Source organism: Temnothorax longispinosus, chromosome 11 (assembly GCF_030848805.1).
Source record: "Temnothorax longispinosus isolate EJ_2023e chromosome 11, Tlon_JGU_v1, whole genome shotgun sequence".
Lineage (NCBI taxonomy): Eukaryota > Metazoa > Arthropoda > Insecta > Hymenoptera > Formicidae > Temnothorax > Temnothorax longispinosus.
Genome location: NC_092368.1, coordinates 17,412,145 through 17,429,487, shown reverse-complemented (window position 1 = coordinate 17,429,487; position 17,343 = coordinate 17,412,145). Strand labels below are relative to the sequence as shown.

General features: G+C 31.3%; 1 protein-coding gene across 1 annotated transcript; it reads right to left on the bottom strand.

Annotated features, from left to right (window-relative positions):
* Positions 1-2,218: 2,218 nt before the first annotated feature.
* On the bottom strand, positions 2,219-14,662 carry LOC139822072 (fatty acid synthase-like). Its single transcript, XM_071793600.1, is given in 19 exon segments — positions 2,219-2,893; positions 2,971-3,014; positions 3,017-3,221; positions 3,637-3,891; positions 4,042-4,514; positions 6,086-6,914; positions 7,238-7,931; positions 8,152-8,381; positions 8,448-9,472; positions 9,542-9,940; positions 10,224-10,528; positions 10,877-11,210; positions 11,213-11,369; positions 11,520-11,837; positions 11,996-12,156; positions 12,548-12,755; positions 13,112-13,405; positions 13,570-13,988; positions 14,422-14,662. Coding segments are annotated over 19 exon segments (6,735 nt in total). The 5' UTR covers positions 14,639-14,662; the 3' UTR covers positions 2,219-2,725.
* Between the last annotated feature and the right edge of the window lie 2,681 nt (positions 14,663-17,343).

Below are 17,343 nucleotides of genomic sequence, written 5' to 3'. Positions count from 1 at the left end.
TGCATAAATGTCAAGGTACTATGTATACCAAGTTTGTCTGGAACTTTTTGTCAAGGTTTTGAGTAAAATATCTCTGAAACTTAACCACAGCTTTCTAATAATTTAAGGGCATTTTTCTGACATAATATCGATATAAGCTGTCGATTGCGAGCTGTCTAACCAGTCCGAATAAAATCGGTGCAGTCAATTCCGAGATTTTGATTACGTAAAAAGTGATATTTTTTGCGTTCTAGTTTCAATTTTAGTCATACCAACACATTCAGTGATTTTGTCCCTCAAAAGGTTTTTAGAATGTCTACAATACAATATTATTAAAATTATGCAATGTAAGTAAATATTGATATGCATACATGCGTAATAATTTCTGATGATGCTGGCAAGACAAACCAGAGAGGGTGGAAGAGGAAAAAAAGAGGAGGAAGGAAAAGGGAGAGGGAGATTGATTGAGAGCTTTATTAGCTTTCTCCTAGCTATTTTTTACATCAAATGTCTTTACATCAATTCTTTTACATGAGGTACAATATATATTCTTTTAACAAATGTTTAAATGGTTCGATTCTTTCACATTGCTTTAATTCTGTCGGTAAGACGTTATACATATTTAAATCTTCGTAAAACAAACTTTTTTTGTCCGTTTTTAGTTCTACGAAATTGTATTGCAATACTTCCGGTCTTGTTTGGAGGAGACTGGGAAGGAGGAGGGGAAGGAGAAGAAGAGAGAGAGAGAGAGAGAGAGAGAGAGAGAGAGAGAGAGAGAGAGAGAGAGGAGGGAAGGAGAGAGTCAAATGCCAGCTTATTTAAATATTCATGGTTTAAAAATGAATGTATGAATGTGAATGACAGACCAAAAGAATTAAAAAATCCAATAAAAATAAGTTTCGAAGAAACTTCAACAGAATATGATATCGCGAAGATTGCTGTGATATAACTGTAGCAAGATGATTTTAATGCAAAAAATCATCATATTTGAAATATTTTTTGTCCAATAAATTATTGAAATATTTATAATAAATGATACAAAATATTTATTTCATAAACATTTAAAAATTATTTAATATTATTAAGTACGTTTAAAAATTAGTATGCAAACGCGATATAAGAAAGTAAGTGACATATAAAAGCATAAGAAAATAGTTTTAAGAGAATAGATTAAGATATTAAAAAGAAAATAATCTATAGAGACTGAAAGAAACGGAAGGTTCAGTAATTCTAGGAAGCAAGAATAAAAATTATTATTACTCTCTCTTACTATAATATAATAATTTATAATCTGCAATGTAATGTTAGAAATGTCGTTCTGCACTGCACAAAAGAGCCGCAAGCTCTAATACATAAAAGCGATAGCAACGCGTATAACAAATTTTTATCTTATTTCTGAAAGATGTAATGTTGTAGAATAGCATCATCATTTATAAATGAATAGATTAGATATAAAAATGTTTTTGATTTTTATTTATAAAAGAAATCTATATAAAGAAGACTATGCTCAGTTTTATATAAAAAAATAGGCCCTTAATGAACAGCAATCAGACATGGCTAGAATTGTAAAGCATCAAAGAGGATTAAAAAGTTCCATGGGCATAACTTTGTAACGAGTCCTCTGAATGCTAAAGCTGTAAAGTTCGCTATATATTATAACCATGTACCACACTGGTCTGATCCGATTTCTCTGCATCCAGGCCTTTCCGCTGTGACGGCGATAACGGATTATACCAAAGACATTGAAATAATATGTCTAGAATGTATTTGATACAGTTCATTAACCTGGCTAACAAGGAAAGGTACGGAAGTGTCTCTCTGATTTCGATGAGCTTTTAAAATGTTGTTTTTTAGACAAAAATAAGAGACACGTATTTTTTTATACGTGTCCATATGCACATTTAGAGGCTGAAACATCCTTTTGAAAAAAAAAAGACTTTTCTTTTTCGGGCCGAATATTTCCGAAACTGTAAAAGATAGAAAAACATATTTTAAACAAAAGTTGAATGGTTTGCAGAGTACTTTAAAATAATAATTATAAATTTTTATTTTTTAATTATCTATAATTTAGATTAGGTTCGTACGCTCACCAGACTTCAATTAGGCAATTTTAAAACTTTTCGTTTCGTACTTCGTGAGTATCCCCCTATCGATTAATCGACTAATAATGACTCATGACTGTTCACTCGGGGCTTAAACTGGATATAGTTTTTTCAGGAAAATTATAATGATAGTGGAAGTATTTTGAAGACTTTTATTACATTTTTGAAAAATTTAAATACACAATTATAACGTACATAAATAGATCATAAATGTTTTTTTTTTTTTTACATTTTACATATATATATCTTACCGTTTCCATGATAATTGCTTAAAATACTATCAAATATAAGCGTTATCCTTGAGAGGTTGTTTCATACGTCTTAAACCTTAAAATGACCATACATAAAAAGATATGTACTCTTAAATTTTTGTGTTTAACAATATATTCTAAGAAGAATTAAATCGATTCAAGACAATTATGATATAGTCTGTCTAAAACATAAAAGAAGCATAATTGTCTGAAATTAATTGGATTCTTTACTTCTTGAAATATATTGTTAAACAGTCAAACACAAAAATTTAAGCGCACATATCTTTTTATACTATGCTTATTTTAAATTTTAAAGATCGACGTATTGTAGGATAACATTATCAGTAAATTTTAATGTCACCGCGTCCCGATAAAGTATATATATTTGTTATATTACTCCTCTTTCTCTTCCTCCTCCTCCTCCTTATATTGTATTATATTATCTTCTATCTTATTATCTTCTATCCATTCTTCGTTAATAGCTGATATGATTTTGTCGTTGTCCATCATTGTGATATGATTACCTTCCACATAATGAATTTGCACTTTACCTTCGGTAACCTAAAAATAAGTTTCTTGTTATTTTTAATATCATAGTTTTATTTCAAAAATTCTATCCAAATTATAGATTTATTTACCTTATGTAAACCATAATCCTCTTCAGTAAAAGAGCAATCGGAAATGTAGGTTTTAGCAATGTTATAGATGATTTAAGGCGAGGTAATAATGAAATATCGTAATCCTGTACAGCGACAATATGATTGTAAACTGTGAAATATATAAGCTTTTGATTGTCGATGGTCAATACATTTAAATCCTTCGGGAAGTAAGCATGAAATACTTTCACTTTGTCGTCCCATGTGTTACATGTATTCAGCTCTAACGCAAGCTGTAAATAAAAAAATTTCATATGATTAATTGTAATAATTGTGCCAAAGTAACGTCTGCGTTTTATTAATATAAATATAAAAAATTTATTGAATTTTCGAACCATGGTAAAATCTGTTGTTATTCTTATTAGTTCATTAAAATTCCTTACATATTTATTAATACTGACTTATTGTGCTTTCTATCTAAAACTATTATTATTATTTAATCTTGACACATACACGAACATACAAAACAAAATGTAAAACAATTTGTTTTACTATTTCAAGATTCAAATACAATCCCCGAAGATATTCATGATATAATAAATTATTTTATGTGTGATTAATTTATTTAAATTTATATAAGATTAAAATTACATAAATAGTTTTTACAATAAAAAAAATCTAAATATGTTTTTTTTATCATTTACTAACCTTTTCCTTGTTAACTGTAGTGTACATTTTCAATAAACCAAGTAATACCACATTTTGCAACTCATCTGGCGAAGTACAGTCCAAATATTGATTAGTCCAAAATTTCATTTGATCGGGAGCTCCGTCTATTAATATTAACCGTCCTGAGAAATCTTTAGCTTCTAATAATCTTGCTAATTCAATGGCAATTAACGATCCAAACGAATAACCCACTATTAGAAATTTCCTTTGATCTTTTATTTTCTTTAATATGTGCTAAGAAAATAAATATAAATGTATGTGTAAGCTGTGGTATAATACGAAAGATTTGTACCTCTAATTGTTAAATATTACTTATATATATATACCTATAAACTATTTAAAAATAATCAAAACAAATATTTTAATTAAATTTGATCTCCTTACAGGCAGCAAATAAGCGGCTGATTTCATCACTGAATGACTTTCATCAGGAATATTAAGTACACCGTGTTGCACACACGTTGTCGAAGATTTAATTCCTGATGCTATAGATTTATATACACTTGAACATCCTTCGATTCCCGGTAAAAGAAATATATTGTCTCGATCAACCTCCTTGGTAACAAGTTCTACAAGAATATCTGGAACAAAGTCTGAATCCTTCACTTTTCGAATCAACATGTCGAAGCCTTCCAAATTACTTGGCTCAATTTCATTTGTATCGTAGATCTTTCCTTGTTCCGTTGTAATTGTCATTTGTCGAAGTTTAGCAAAATTTAGAGTTTTAATGTCTTGCGCTGTCAAGGAAATATCAAACTCTCTTTCCAACGTTTGCTTAATTTCAACTGCCATCATCGAATCCATACCCATTTCGACCAGTGGTACGTTTGGTGGCACTGCGTTTATGTTCTTTAATTCTATTTTGAAATAAAGTAAGAATTGTATACTAAAATCAATTTTATGTCATTGTAGTTAATCCTTTAAAATTGAATATACAACAAAGATTTTAATTAAGAATTATTACATTTCTTGGTAAATATGCATAAAAGATCAGCACTCACCGATTTTATCGCTACTTAAATATGTTGTAGGGGGAGGGAGTCTTTCTGAGTAATTCTATGCAAAAAATAAGTAAGAGACGGCATTGTTTAGAAGAAATAGCAAATTGAAGTTCCACAATTTTATTACTTTTTGTAGGTATTATAAAGTAACATTAGTTCTAAGAGAAGTAATTTGTTGATATGTGTGTATAGACAGTACACGTGTAGGCGGGGAGGGCTACCGCCTCTCCCCCACAAGCAGAAGTAGATGGGGGTGGACCTTGGTTCGCGTGGAAAGTTTCTCATTCATACAACAATTGGTGGGTTAGACCTTTGATTTACATTGAAGTTCATCCCACCCCACACTGCTTATAGAGCAAAACAAGGTCTAGCATTGTACGATTTAGGTTTTCAACTTTCCACGCGAACCGAGGTTCACCCTCACCCACCCCTGCATGCGGGGTAGCCTCTCCTCCGCCTACATATGTACTGTATATACACACATATCAGTAAATTACTTCCCTTAGCACTGACATAAACTGTTATATTCTTTAGTTACATTATGTGTTTTTAACTTTTAAATAAACAGTGACGCCGATTATAGTAAGTTATAAGGAAAAGTTATTCAGAATCACGTCCTTAACAACATATGTAAAGGTCATTAAAATCGGTGAGACTACTCCCTTTCTGTATAATTATATACCATTTTTATGTGTGTATTTTTTAACGAATAATTGTAGAGATAACTATTAAAAAGTGTAATAACTATTAAAAAGTGTAACAATTATTATAGTTTTTAAACTTGTTAAGATAACTTTTACTCTGTTCATCGCTCTGATACTGTTAAAACTGCATCAGATGTAAACAATCAATGCATGTCACATTTATAACAAATTTGGTTGAACATTTAATGCGCCAGTGCGCACTAGTGCGACCAACTGAATTTGTTATTAATTACAATTACATGTACAAAGAAAACTATGTGACAAACAATAGTAGAATAAATTGATATAATTATTATTTAAGTAATCCGTAACAAAAATTCTAGACAAAATTATTTATTAGTTGAATACTTTTGTGTTAAAAGACGAGGGCCATTATTTTTTTTTGCTTTTACTTTTTGCTTTGCCTTCTATTAAATATTAATTATAATCTAAAAATTTTGATTATATATAGGACCTAAATTATACAATAATTAAAATGAGAGAAACACGTAGAGGCCTCCTAAGAGGCCTACTTAAAGTGTTAAGTCTGCAGTAATTGTAAGATAATTTTCCAAATATTATAAGTATAAGTATTCGTGTAATTTTGTGCAAAAAATATATTTTTTGAAATATTACTTATTCCAATAAATATACTTGGAATAACATTTTTATTTCACTTCTATTTCCTGGCTATTATATGTATTTAGTATTTTTCTTTGTTTAGCTTTGCATAAAACTGCTTACCCATAATATGAGCAACTGTTTCATAAATATTCATTGATCCGCCAATTTTTGCTTTTTCAGCAACAACCATACTGCTTACGACAGGTCGATCTTGTAACAGAAATATTTCTAATGTCTTCAAACAAGAAGATATTCGTTGTTGCAATGTACCTCCAATAACCAATTCCTTATTTTCTTCTTGCATATCTGCCACGAGTCCGACATCACCAACAGCACCCCACTGTATCGCTAAACCGTGTAATCCTTCTTCTATCCTCTTCTCACAGATTCTCTCCATTACGGAATTAGCCATCCCATAATTTGTCTGGCCTGCGTTTCCTCTTCCACACGACACGGAGGAAAAAACGATAAAATGTCGAAGTTGCAGACAAATCTTCCTCGACAATTCGTCCATTTTTTTCGTCATCCATGCTTTTGATTTGAATGAATCCTCGAACGTTTGAGGTGATTGATTTTGAAATATACAATCTTTTAAAACAACTGCAAGATTAAATATGGCATCCACTGGTGCTCTTTCTTCAGCAAATTTTAACAGGGATTCACAATCTTCATGTTTCAAATTATCATCGACTGTAACGATCTGTACATCCACACCGTAAGATCGCCATAGCTTTACTCTTGATTGCTGATAACCTGTTCTGATCCCGGTTCGTGATGTTAATACCAGATTTTTTGCACCTCGAAGAGTCAACCAGTCTGCTAGCTCTAAACCAAATCCGCCAAGTCCACCCAAAATAACGTAGCATTTATGCTCCAAACAATAATATCGTGGATGAGCGAGTAGTGGAGAATCCAAAGGCTCTTCCTCTTTGTGAACTCTGATAATTATCTGCGAATAAGCAATTAAGAAACAATCGTTTTTTCTATAAAGTAATAAATTATAAATAACAAAGATTTCATATTTTATTTTATTATTGATATTGTTTCGCATTTTATCATTATTTTTATTATTAACTTTAATTAATTAATAATTAACGTTATTTATTAATATAAATACAAAAATTTTTTATGTCAAATATAATTTTAGTAAACCTACATTTGTTACTACCTTTATAGCATTAATTAGAAACAAAGAATTGTTTCTAATTTGATATGATAAAATATTCTGTATCATAATTACATATTTCTGTGTATATTAAGAAATAATTGTACCTTGCCAATATGTTTTCCAGCGGCCATATATCTAAAGGCAGCTTCTATTTCATTTCTTTCGAAGACTCTTCTGCATAGTGGTTTAATAGCACCGTCTTTTATACCTTCTGTTATCGTTTTCCACAACCTTGACTTTTGTTCTGCGTTTGAATAGAATAATTTGTCTAATAAAATGCCATGAAAGCTAATATCTTTAGAAAAGATAGATATATCCAAGGAATTATTGGAAACCATATCAAATTTTCCAATTTCTAGAAAACGACCACCATTTGCTAAACAGCGAACAGATGCTTGTAATTTCTCTTCGGCTAAAGAATTCAATACGATATCCACCCCACGACCTTTTGTACGCTGCATAATCATTTGTTCAAAGCTTGTATCTCGAGAGTTTCCGATATGATCTTCGGGAATGGAGGGAAACGTTTCTCTTATAAACTGTCGTTTCTCGACAGTTCCAACTGTCGTAAACACTTCGCAACCTTCGTGAAGCGCAAGATGGATCGCAGCTTGACCAATGCCTCCAGTACCAGAATGAATTAAGATTTTGTCTCCCTTTTTCATTTTACCCCTTATGTATAAAGCATAGTAACACGTGCTGTACACACACGGAATTGTTGCTGCGTCTTCCATTGTCCACTTGTCAGGTATAATCCAACTAAGATATTTATCGGCCACAAGAATGTTCGTCATTCCTCTATGCATAAAAATTTTGAAAATGTATTTATTTATCTAAACGTTACATTAAAATAACGTATATATTGCATATTTTTAATTTAATATTAAATTTAAGTTAATGTCACTTAAATTAAAACGTTATTAATACTAATTAATGATACTCATATAAAATAGAAATTAATACTGTCAATTGCAAAAAATTCTTTTTATCGCATATGTATTGATACTCTATATTTTACCCGTGTGAACATAATCCCATTATCCTCTGCTTATGCGTATTGAAACCAACAAATTCCAAGCCAATAAAACAGTCGTTACCGCGTTCGCACGTTTCAGCGTTGAGTCTGCCAGTAGCTATCATGATATCTTTAAAATTAACAGACGTATAAATTACATCAACGAGGTTTTCATGGTTAATGCGAGACATTCTGCTCTGTGTCCAGCAAAGAGTACTCATATCTCCTTGTACCTGTTATAAGTAAATATTAATTAATATTTTTTATTATAAAATTTATAATAGAACATCTTAACATACCATCTGCGCAACGTAAGCGCTCTGAACAAGTTTTGATTCTAACGTTGGTAATGGAAAATGCCTGTATGATCCCCAAACGTTACCGGAACGTATAACATTGATGGGTAGGTCCAACTGTAGCTGCTTCGTGTACAATGGTTCTTGCAAAGAAAATGTAGGCGCTTTGTCATCTTGAATAAATACGCTTCTAATTATTTCGCCGCCTGGTTCTTTTCGCAAACAATTAATAAAACCGAGTAGCCCGCATTCGAAGTCTGCTTCCGAGACGAGAATTATCTCGGTATCTACACCAGTCTCGTTTTGCACCTTTATGATTGATTGCAGTTCATCTACCCATGAAAATTCGTAATTGTTCACATGTACAATCCGCTGGTTTCTCGTAATATGTCGCGTTTTTCTTAATAACAAAAACTTCTTGTCATTTATTTGTTTTTCCAGTATGATATCCAACTCATACGTTTTCAGGCATGAATAATCATAGACCGCACCGGATTCCTCCAAAGTTAGTAGAAAACCCTGTGGCATTAACAGAGACAGCAACTGTTTATATAAACTTTTGCTATTTTTTGTCAAAATATTGAAACCAAGAACTATCAAACAATTCTCGTCCTTCGACAACTTAGTAATTTCCGTTGTAGAAACGTTGTCGGGTAAAGAAATATTTGGGAATTTCTCGCGGGTCGTCACGAGTTTAGTGTGGTGTCGAATCAGCGGTAAATCATTTAAGATTTCACTAATAAGTGGAGAATTTAAATCTTCTGGTACCACTTTGTCACTGTCATCGACAAATTCGATAATTTTAATATTTATCATATTGCCACATTCGAGTGCAATGTGCATTGACATTCTTATTGCATCTTGCAACGACATAGTACCTAAATCACGATGAGCAACAAATTTGTATTCTTCAAGAACGGTATTAACTACTTTTTGTCGGCGAGATATAGGTGTAGCCACAGTGCCACAAATTTCTATTCCTCCAGATATTATAGCGTCTAAAGACTTGTAACGACGAACAGAGAATTCTGCAACGTAGCAAATTTGAAATTTATTTGTCAGGCAATTGGCCGCATTGTATCACTTATTTTACTTACGTCTATCTTCAAGTGGATAATCCTGAATTATCTGTATGTGATATTTCGGATCGATAGTTAGTTTGCGAATTCTTGTTGGAACAAAAAGGCTTCTTGAATTCTGTCCTAAAATCATCATCTGTAACATACTGTCCATAAATGCCACCCAATTGCATGTCCATGCGATATGGCCGTTTGATCCAGTAACCGATGCGCTTTTTAATCCACGAAATGCGCCAGCATATTGATAACCGCGAAGTCTTAATTCCTTATAGATGTCTTTTGTACTCATTTCTTCTTCACCATCGATACATTCAGCAAGATTAGCTGATATTTTTTCATTTTCAACATTGGTTGGAATTCGTACTGTTCCAGTAACAATAGCATTATCTCCTTCCATTATTTCAAACCTTTTGCTACCTAGATATAGGTGTAAATTCATTAAACGTAATATAATTTTATAAGAAATTAAAATTAATATAAATATGTCAATTTGGAGCTGGACCTTACAAATGTAGTTGACTTGTGAAAAGAAAGAAGATTCCGCGCTAAGATTAATTATTCTCATATATTTTCTCTGTATATTTTTTACATTTTAATTATAGTATATATTGTGCCATAAAAACGGCATATAAGCTTTAAAATCTAATTAAAAAATAAAAAACTCACGCTAGAAAATTAATTGTTTACGTAATAATATTACCTTCTTGGATCGAGAGAGTTAATTCGATCTCATTTTGTTGTGATAGCACTGTAGCACGAATAAAATTAACGTCTTCAAATACAACTGGTGTATTGATACATTCTTGGTTTTTTAACGATGCGATCATTTCCCAGATATAAAAAAGATATCCCATAGCAGGAAATAAATTTTTTTCATTAACGACATGGCCCGTTAAATACACAAATTCTTCATCAATTGTACTAATACTGACAACTATTTCCTTTTTGTCAATTTTTTTTTTGTGAACTTGACGCACTACAAACAAATCTTTTGAATGATCCCATCTGCAAACGTTATTAGAAATTATTATATAATTTTCGTGTAAACGAATTAATTGTAGAAATTACTCAATTCAAGATTTGATCTAAAATTGAAACTCAGATTCTAAAATATCACTGTTATCTGTTCTATGTAATAGGCATAAAAGGATTAACATGTGTATATAAGAATACATTTTATAAGAATACATTTATCTTTGAGATAAGTAAGGTGATGGAATGTCTTCAAAATACAGACATGTGATTTCGAAATTAAATGATAAAACTAACCAAGTTTGAAAAAGAGTTCAAAGTTCTAATTTGCTATTATATTAAATATGTTCTCTTCTGATTTCACCTAAATATTTCAAATACCTTATGAGAGGAGAAATCATTGGGGTACCGCGGCTTACAGGAAATTCCACTGTCGGATAGAGATTTGCAATCTGTGGCTGCAATCCAGCGTTATAAAGTTTTCCGATTGATTCTAAAAATATCTCATTATTATGATTCTCGGTTTGTTCATATAGCGCTACGTTTGTTACTGTAGAGTATAAATAATTGTTCAAAATGTGTTGAAGAATATTCTGAGGAGATATTTCAATCGTCACTGTATCTTTTGGAACTGAACGTATCGTCTTTGCGAATAACACCGGAAACAACAAGTGATTTGTATAATATTTTGAACATAAAGGTATAGTATTGGAGTACTCGTTGGGGATGTTGTCAGCCACTTTGAGCTGTGAAACTTTTTTTGTGGTAATGTTCGGTTCAAGTATTCTTCAGACTTAGCTACAGCAGGTTTGATGTAACGACTATGAAAAGGTATATTACCACAAGAAATTTCTTTTACAGGTATACTATTCGCCTAAAAAAAAGAAAATAAAATCTAAATATTATAAAAAGAATATATAGAAAAAATAGAAATATATAAATATTATTAATTGCTTGTTTTAACAAAACAATTAAAGAAACTAGATAGAAGAAAGATTATATTGTTTATAACATTAATATATACCTGCAATTTGTTGAGGAATGCTCTTATAGAATTTGTTGGTCCGCTTACAATAAAATTAGAAGAACTATTGTAACAAGCTATATCGATATCCGAAAGGCACATAACTTTTAAGGTTTCAAGGTCGAGATTAATTTCAGCCATGGAGCCGTTAATTATTTTCGACTCGTGAAGGGCTAAACCGATGAAATATGCCGACAGAATCGTTTCTTCGGACGTTAAACATCCATCGGCATATCCACAGATTAGTTCACCAATGGAGTGACCGATTATAAAATCGGGGACTACACCAATAGATGTTAAAAGATCAACTAATCCAATCTGCGATACATATAAAAGAAATAGCTTTCTATTTGGTTTAAATAAAGATTAGAATTATGAAGTAATTATAAAGTAATTTTTATATTTATATATATGTATATACATATATACATATATATATTTAATTTATGAAGGCAAATAAAGAGTTTTTTTCTTACCTGTAGTCCAATAAGACTCAATAAAAAATTTAAAATATTATCAAAAATATTTTTATTATCACTTGTTAAAATATCTGTAAGTGATATGCCGTAAGATCTCAAAACGATACCACATTTCTGGATTGCCTTGGCAAACACTGAGAATTTCATTAGAGCGCGACCTATAAAAATTTTAATAAAGTTTCTAAATTTTAATATACAGATATGTACATGCATCCGCGTATTTAGATATTTAGATTTTTTCAGTTAACGGTAAGGGTACGTAAGAAACTCTAGCCTCTTCCCATATTGTTGTATTTGTTCTAGGATAAAATTTAATTTTACTCGTTAACTGTAATAAATTAAATTCTTAATAAATAATAAGCAATGAATCAAACTTTTATGTATATATTATGATAAGTTTGATAACATACTAGATAAGAATATGTTATAATCATAATCGTAATACTCCATATTTGTATATACGTTCTGTATATTTATATATCCTATAACTTAAAATTCTTCTTTGTTGAATGTACATTTAGAATATTTCATAATAATATATTTACTTACTCATCCCAAACCATTGAGATCCTAATCCAGAAAATATAAAACAAATCGGTCTTCTGATATATGGAGTATGTTCTATTTTATTAATTGTATTATGAGATATTTTAGACTCAGTTATCATGTATCCTCTGTAAGGATGACCTTCTATATCATCATTATGAATATGATGTAGCAGAGATATAAACTCAGCATCTATTGGTCGATTTCGCACCTGCATTCAGTAACAAGAATGTACATCCTATAATTCTTGGAATAATTTACAAACAAGGACGATAATATTATCTTATTCTGCAGCGCAGTTTTACTTTAGCAATTATTAAATGCATTATTATTACTTAATATATTAAGTAAATATATATTTAATACATTGACTTTCCTTTTTTGTGCAAATTCGAAATAATTTCGAAAGTAATTATGTACGTAAATATCTTTTTAGACACTATATAAATACACGTGTGTATATTTAATTGTTATGTTTGTTATATTTATATGATAATACAAAAAACTAATGTCAAAAATTATTTCTAAAATAAATGAAATAAGTCATTATATATAATATTTGCTTACATCATCTAAGATGATTTTAACTGCTTCCTCCGTACGACCAGACACAGCTACAAGCCTAGGTAAATCATCATTTGGAGCTCCATTGTCAATTTTTTGTTTAGGATTTGAGTTTAATAATATGTGGCCATTAGCCCCTCCAAACCCAAAAGAATTGATAGCTACATAACCACCCTCCCATTCTGTTGGTTCAGTGACGATCTTTATTCTTCCTTCGATAATAGCAGTTAACTCTTTTCGCGGACGCTTGAAGTGTATAGTAGGCGTAATTGTACCAGTTTCCATCGCTAATAATACCTTTAAGAAATTACATCTTTTTATTAACAGTAATTATAGTAATTATTTTATATAAATTTATTATATACATATGTAATATAATTGTAACAATATAAAAAAATATAAATTGCTACAATCACATTTTCAGCAAAGTCAGTGTTAAATCATTTTTTTACACAATGTACCTTTGCGATTTGACAAAGGCCACTGGCGGGTTCGGAATGTCCAATATTTGATTTTACCGAGCCCATCAATAAAGGAGTGTTTCTTTTAGCGCATATAGCCTGGTCGACAGACATAACTTCTACGGGATCACCAGCAAGAGTACCAGTTGCATGGGCTTCCATGTAAGATAACTCACTGGGCATGATTTCACATTCCTTATAAAATTCATCCAATAACATTTTTTGCTTTTCGACCGATGGAAAGGTAATACCTTCTTCTTTAAAACCATCGCAATTTATTTTACCATGTACGAGGGTTGCATATATTCTTCTTGCATTTTTTGCCTTTTGCAGATATACTACAGCGACCGTTTCGCTACGCATATATCCAGTGCCTTCCTCGTCAAAGGGTTTACAATAACCATCAGAAGATAAAACCCCTAGAAGGAAATTAATTCATGTTATTAAATAAAGTTCTTCAAGCTTCGATTTAATATCTAAATGTAAGGATAGAAAGAAAGCATGGGCTTATTGAACATTATAGACAAAGAGTGCGATTGTTTCACAGAGCACGTTATTGGATAAACAAAAACGTAAAATAATAACATAATCTTAATATAATTCACACACAACAAGAGTTTGTCGATTTTAATCAATTTAAAATACGAGGTTATTCTCGTCCAATTTGACGTGGGAATTGCTCAGATATATCGTATTAATATAACAAGAACGACATATGATCAATGATTATTTAAAATCTGAAATTTGCGTAAAGATGGAAATATAAATGAGATATAAATAAACATATCAAAAAATGTTTATGATCCATACAATATATAATATACAATATAATAAGATATAATAAATACATACCTAGATGGTAAAATTGAAATTGTACATGAGGATGGAGGATTAGATTGGCGGAAGCGATAATGGCCGCATCGCACTCTCCGGACTGAATCAGCTTGTAAGCTTTCACTATAGCAACGGTACTTGAACTACATGCAGCATCAATATTATGCGATTGTCCAATAACGCCGAGCCAGTAAGAAATTTGATTGGCCATGAGAGAAGTGTTGCATGCAATCATAGGTAATCCAGCAAACTAATCACAATACATATTTCTAAATATATTTAAAGTATTAAATGTACAAATAATAAGTTACAAATTAAATATTTATTTTTTTAACTGTTTAAAAATATTGTATAATTTTTATACACTTTACATAATAAAAGGGGATTTCTATGCTTGCAACAATTTTACACATATAGTTATTATTTAATAACAATGGAATTTCGCTCGACAAAGCAACAGCTAAGTAGTTTAAAACGGCCAAAATTCGAGCAATTAACACAGATGTTAAAAATATATTTAATACTTCAATAACGGTATATACAGTCGTGTTTACGTTTCGAGCCTTACTTGGCCTTCTTCAGAACAATAAAAACGTATAAAGAATAACGCATTACAATATCTCAACTCATTTTACAAAAAAGGAATCAGATTCGACCCAACGCTACAGTTTACATATTAATCAGATCTCACCCATGTATAAGAACGATTAGTCATAGAGAAGTCGGAAGAATATAGCGTCAAGTACCCATTTGTCAAATTACAAGCAGAGAATCCGTCGTTTCCTTCGTTGCATGACTTATGTGTGTCCATAAAACCCGTGCAATTGTAAGACCTTTGTCGCCAGACCGTCTTAGTGGCAACTATATGGAAAGTTAGAAATTCCGTAAGACAACGTGAATTTAATTATTGAGTTTTGTCTCATAAACGGACTCACATAAGCGATCAATGCAACAAGAACGGAGGTGAATTTTTCCATCGTCTTCCAACAGCGTGTGCTCATCGCGAAGGATTACAGACGACTGAGACAATCGTTACGCCTTATATTTTCGAAGAAACGATAAAATCCGTTATTTTCGAGTGGTTGTTTCAACCCCTAAACGGCGAGATAAGCCGCTAAAAAAAATACGTGTCTAATATTTTTTGATGCTTTACAACATATCCAAAGCGCATTTAAATCGGTGAGGGACACTTCCGACCGTTCCTTGTGAGACAATGCTCGCGTCGCAAGGGCACAGCAACCAATAGTCATTGTTATTAAAAAGACATTTATGATAACAAGTTCAAAATATCAAAATAGGCATCGTTCAATAATTCCGTGTCCTTGTGTCCTTTAAATTTATGCCATTTGGCTGCTCTTTAATGTGTATCATTTCTGCGGTCAATCTTTTTTTGTAATTATGCTCAATTTCTAAAATGCGTGCATTGTCCCAATCAAATGAATGATTGAATTTGTACATGGTTCTGAAATGTGGGTGGTCTGAAAAAAAATATGGTCATTAACTATATTGTATTGTCTTCGGAATGACGGAGCTTTTTTTCTCTCCTCGTTTTTGGCGTCAAGAAAAAAATTCCTGAATTTTTCACTGTTTCTGCCCAATCTAGAGTAGACTAACCCCTTAAGAAATATTTAAATTTCAAAGCACATTTAGTGAGAAGTAAACATACGGGTGATAATTTGGTATAATATACATTTTTTAGTGGAATATGTATTTCATGTAAAATTACATATAATCTGCATTTTTCAGTGTAAGTAGTAAAATATTGCATGATTTTTTTCAGTGTATTTTTAACATCTGTGTTAATTGCTCGAATTTTGGCCGTTTTAAACTATTTAGTTATTATTTCTCTTTAATTTCTATTAATTGTATATAATTGTATATAATAATTGAACATATCTCACTTCAGGTTCAAAAGCAAAAAAGATCGAGTCCCAGACACAGAAATTGCTGTAAGAACACTCGTTCTTGTTCCCTGTAATTCTTTTGGGTTTACGCCGGCATCGATAATTGCTTCGTAAGTATGCTCGAGTAACGTTCTAAGCATAGGATCCATTATATGAGCTTCTGTTGCGGGTATATTGAAAAATTCTGAATCGAATTTCGCGATATTGTTGACTTTACCAATTCGATGGGGCATATTATAAGCTATATAAGAAATAAATATATTAAAAAGTAATAAGTAAAAGAGGATTTGACAGTACAATGCGTTTGACAAAGCGTACATTAACGTAAGTTAACGTTATAATAACTAATATATAATTATACATTGGACATTTTGACTTTGTTTTGAATAGTCAGATCTTCAGCCGTGACAACTGAATCAAAATAATCTCATACTCTCCAACAAGAAATAATTTCAAAATTTGGTGGTCTAAAAGTAGTATAATCTAGGAGAAAATTCAAATAAAAGTTAGAGCCTCCGCACAAGACTCTCGTATTGTAACGTAGCGTAACGTAACATGGATCAACGCACAAGAAATGTATCAATTACGGCGTTGTACGTTTCTTGTGCATTGAATTACGTTACGTAACCTTACCAGACAAGAGTCTTGTGCGAAGACTCGTAGCCTATCCCTATAATATCACAGTTTATAATATAATCGAAATAGAAATGACAGTCGGAACTTCAACGACAAGAGAAGTAAATTAAATCGCCCATCAGTTCATAAAATGCGAAAATGAGGTCATATTTTATAAGAATATTTATATAACACTAAGGAACACGGATTTTTGGTCGGGCCAATGGCAACTGATTGTGATAGATTTTTTTCCGTAGAATCCGAATCTGAAAACGAAAATAATGAATTGGCTCTATTTTTTAAGAAATACGGTGCTTCCGTTGTTTTTCTACAGATGTTCAAAAATGACCAAAAACTGTTTTTAGCACTTTTGACCCCGTTTATTTAAAAAACCAGAGCCAATTTAGTATTTTCAAGGTCA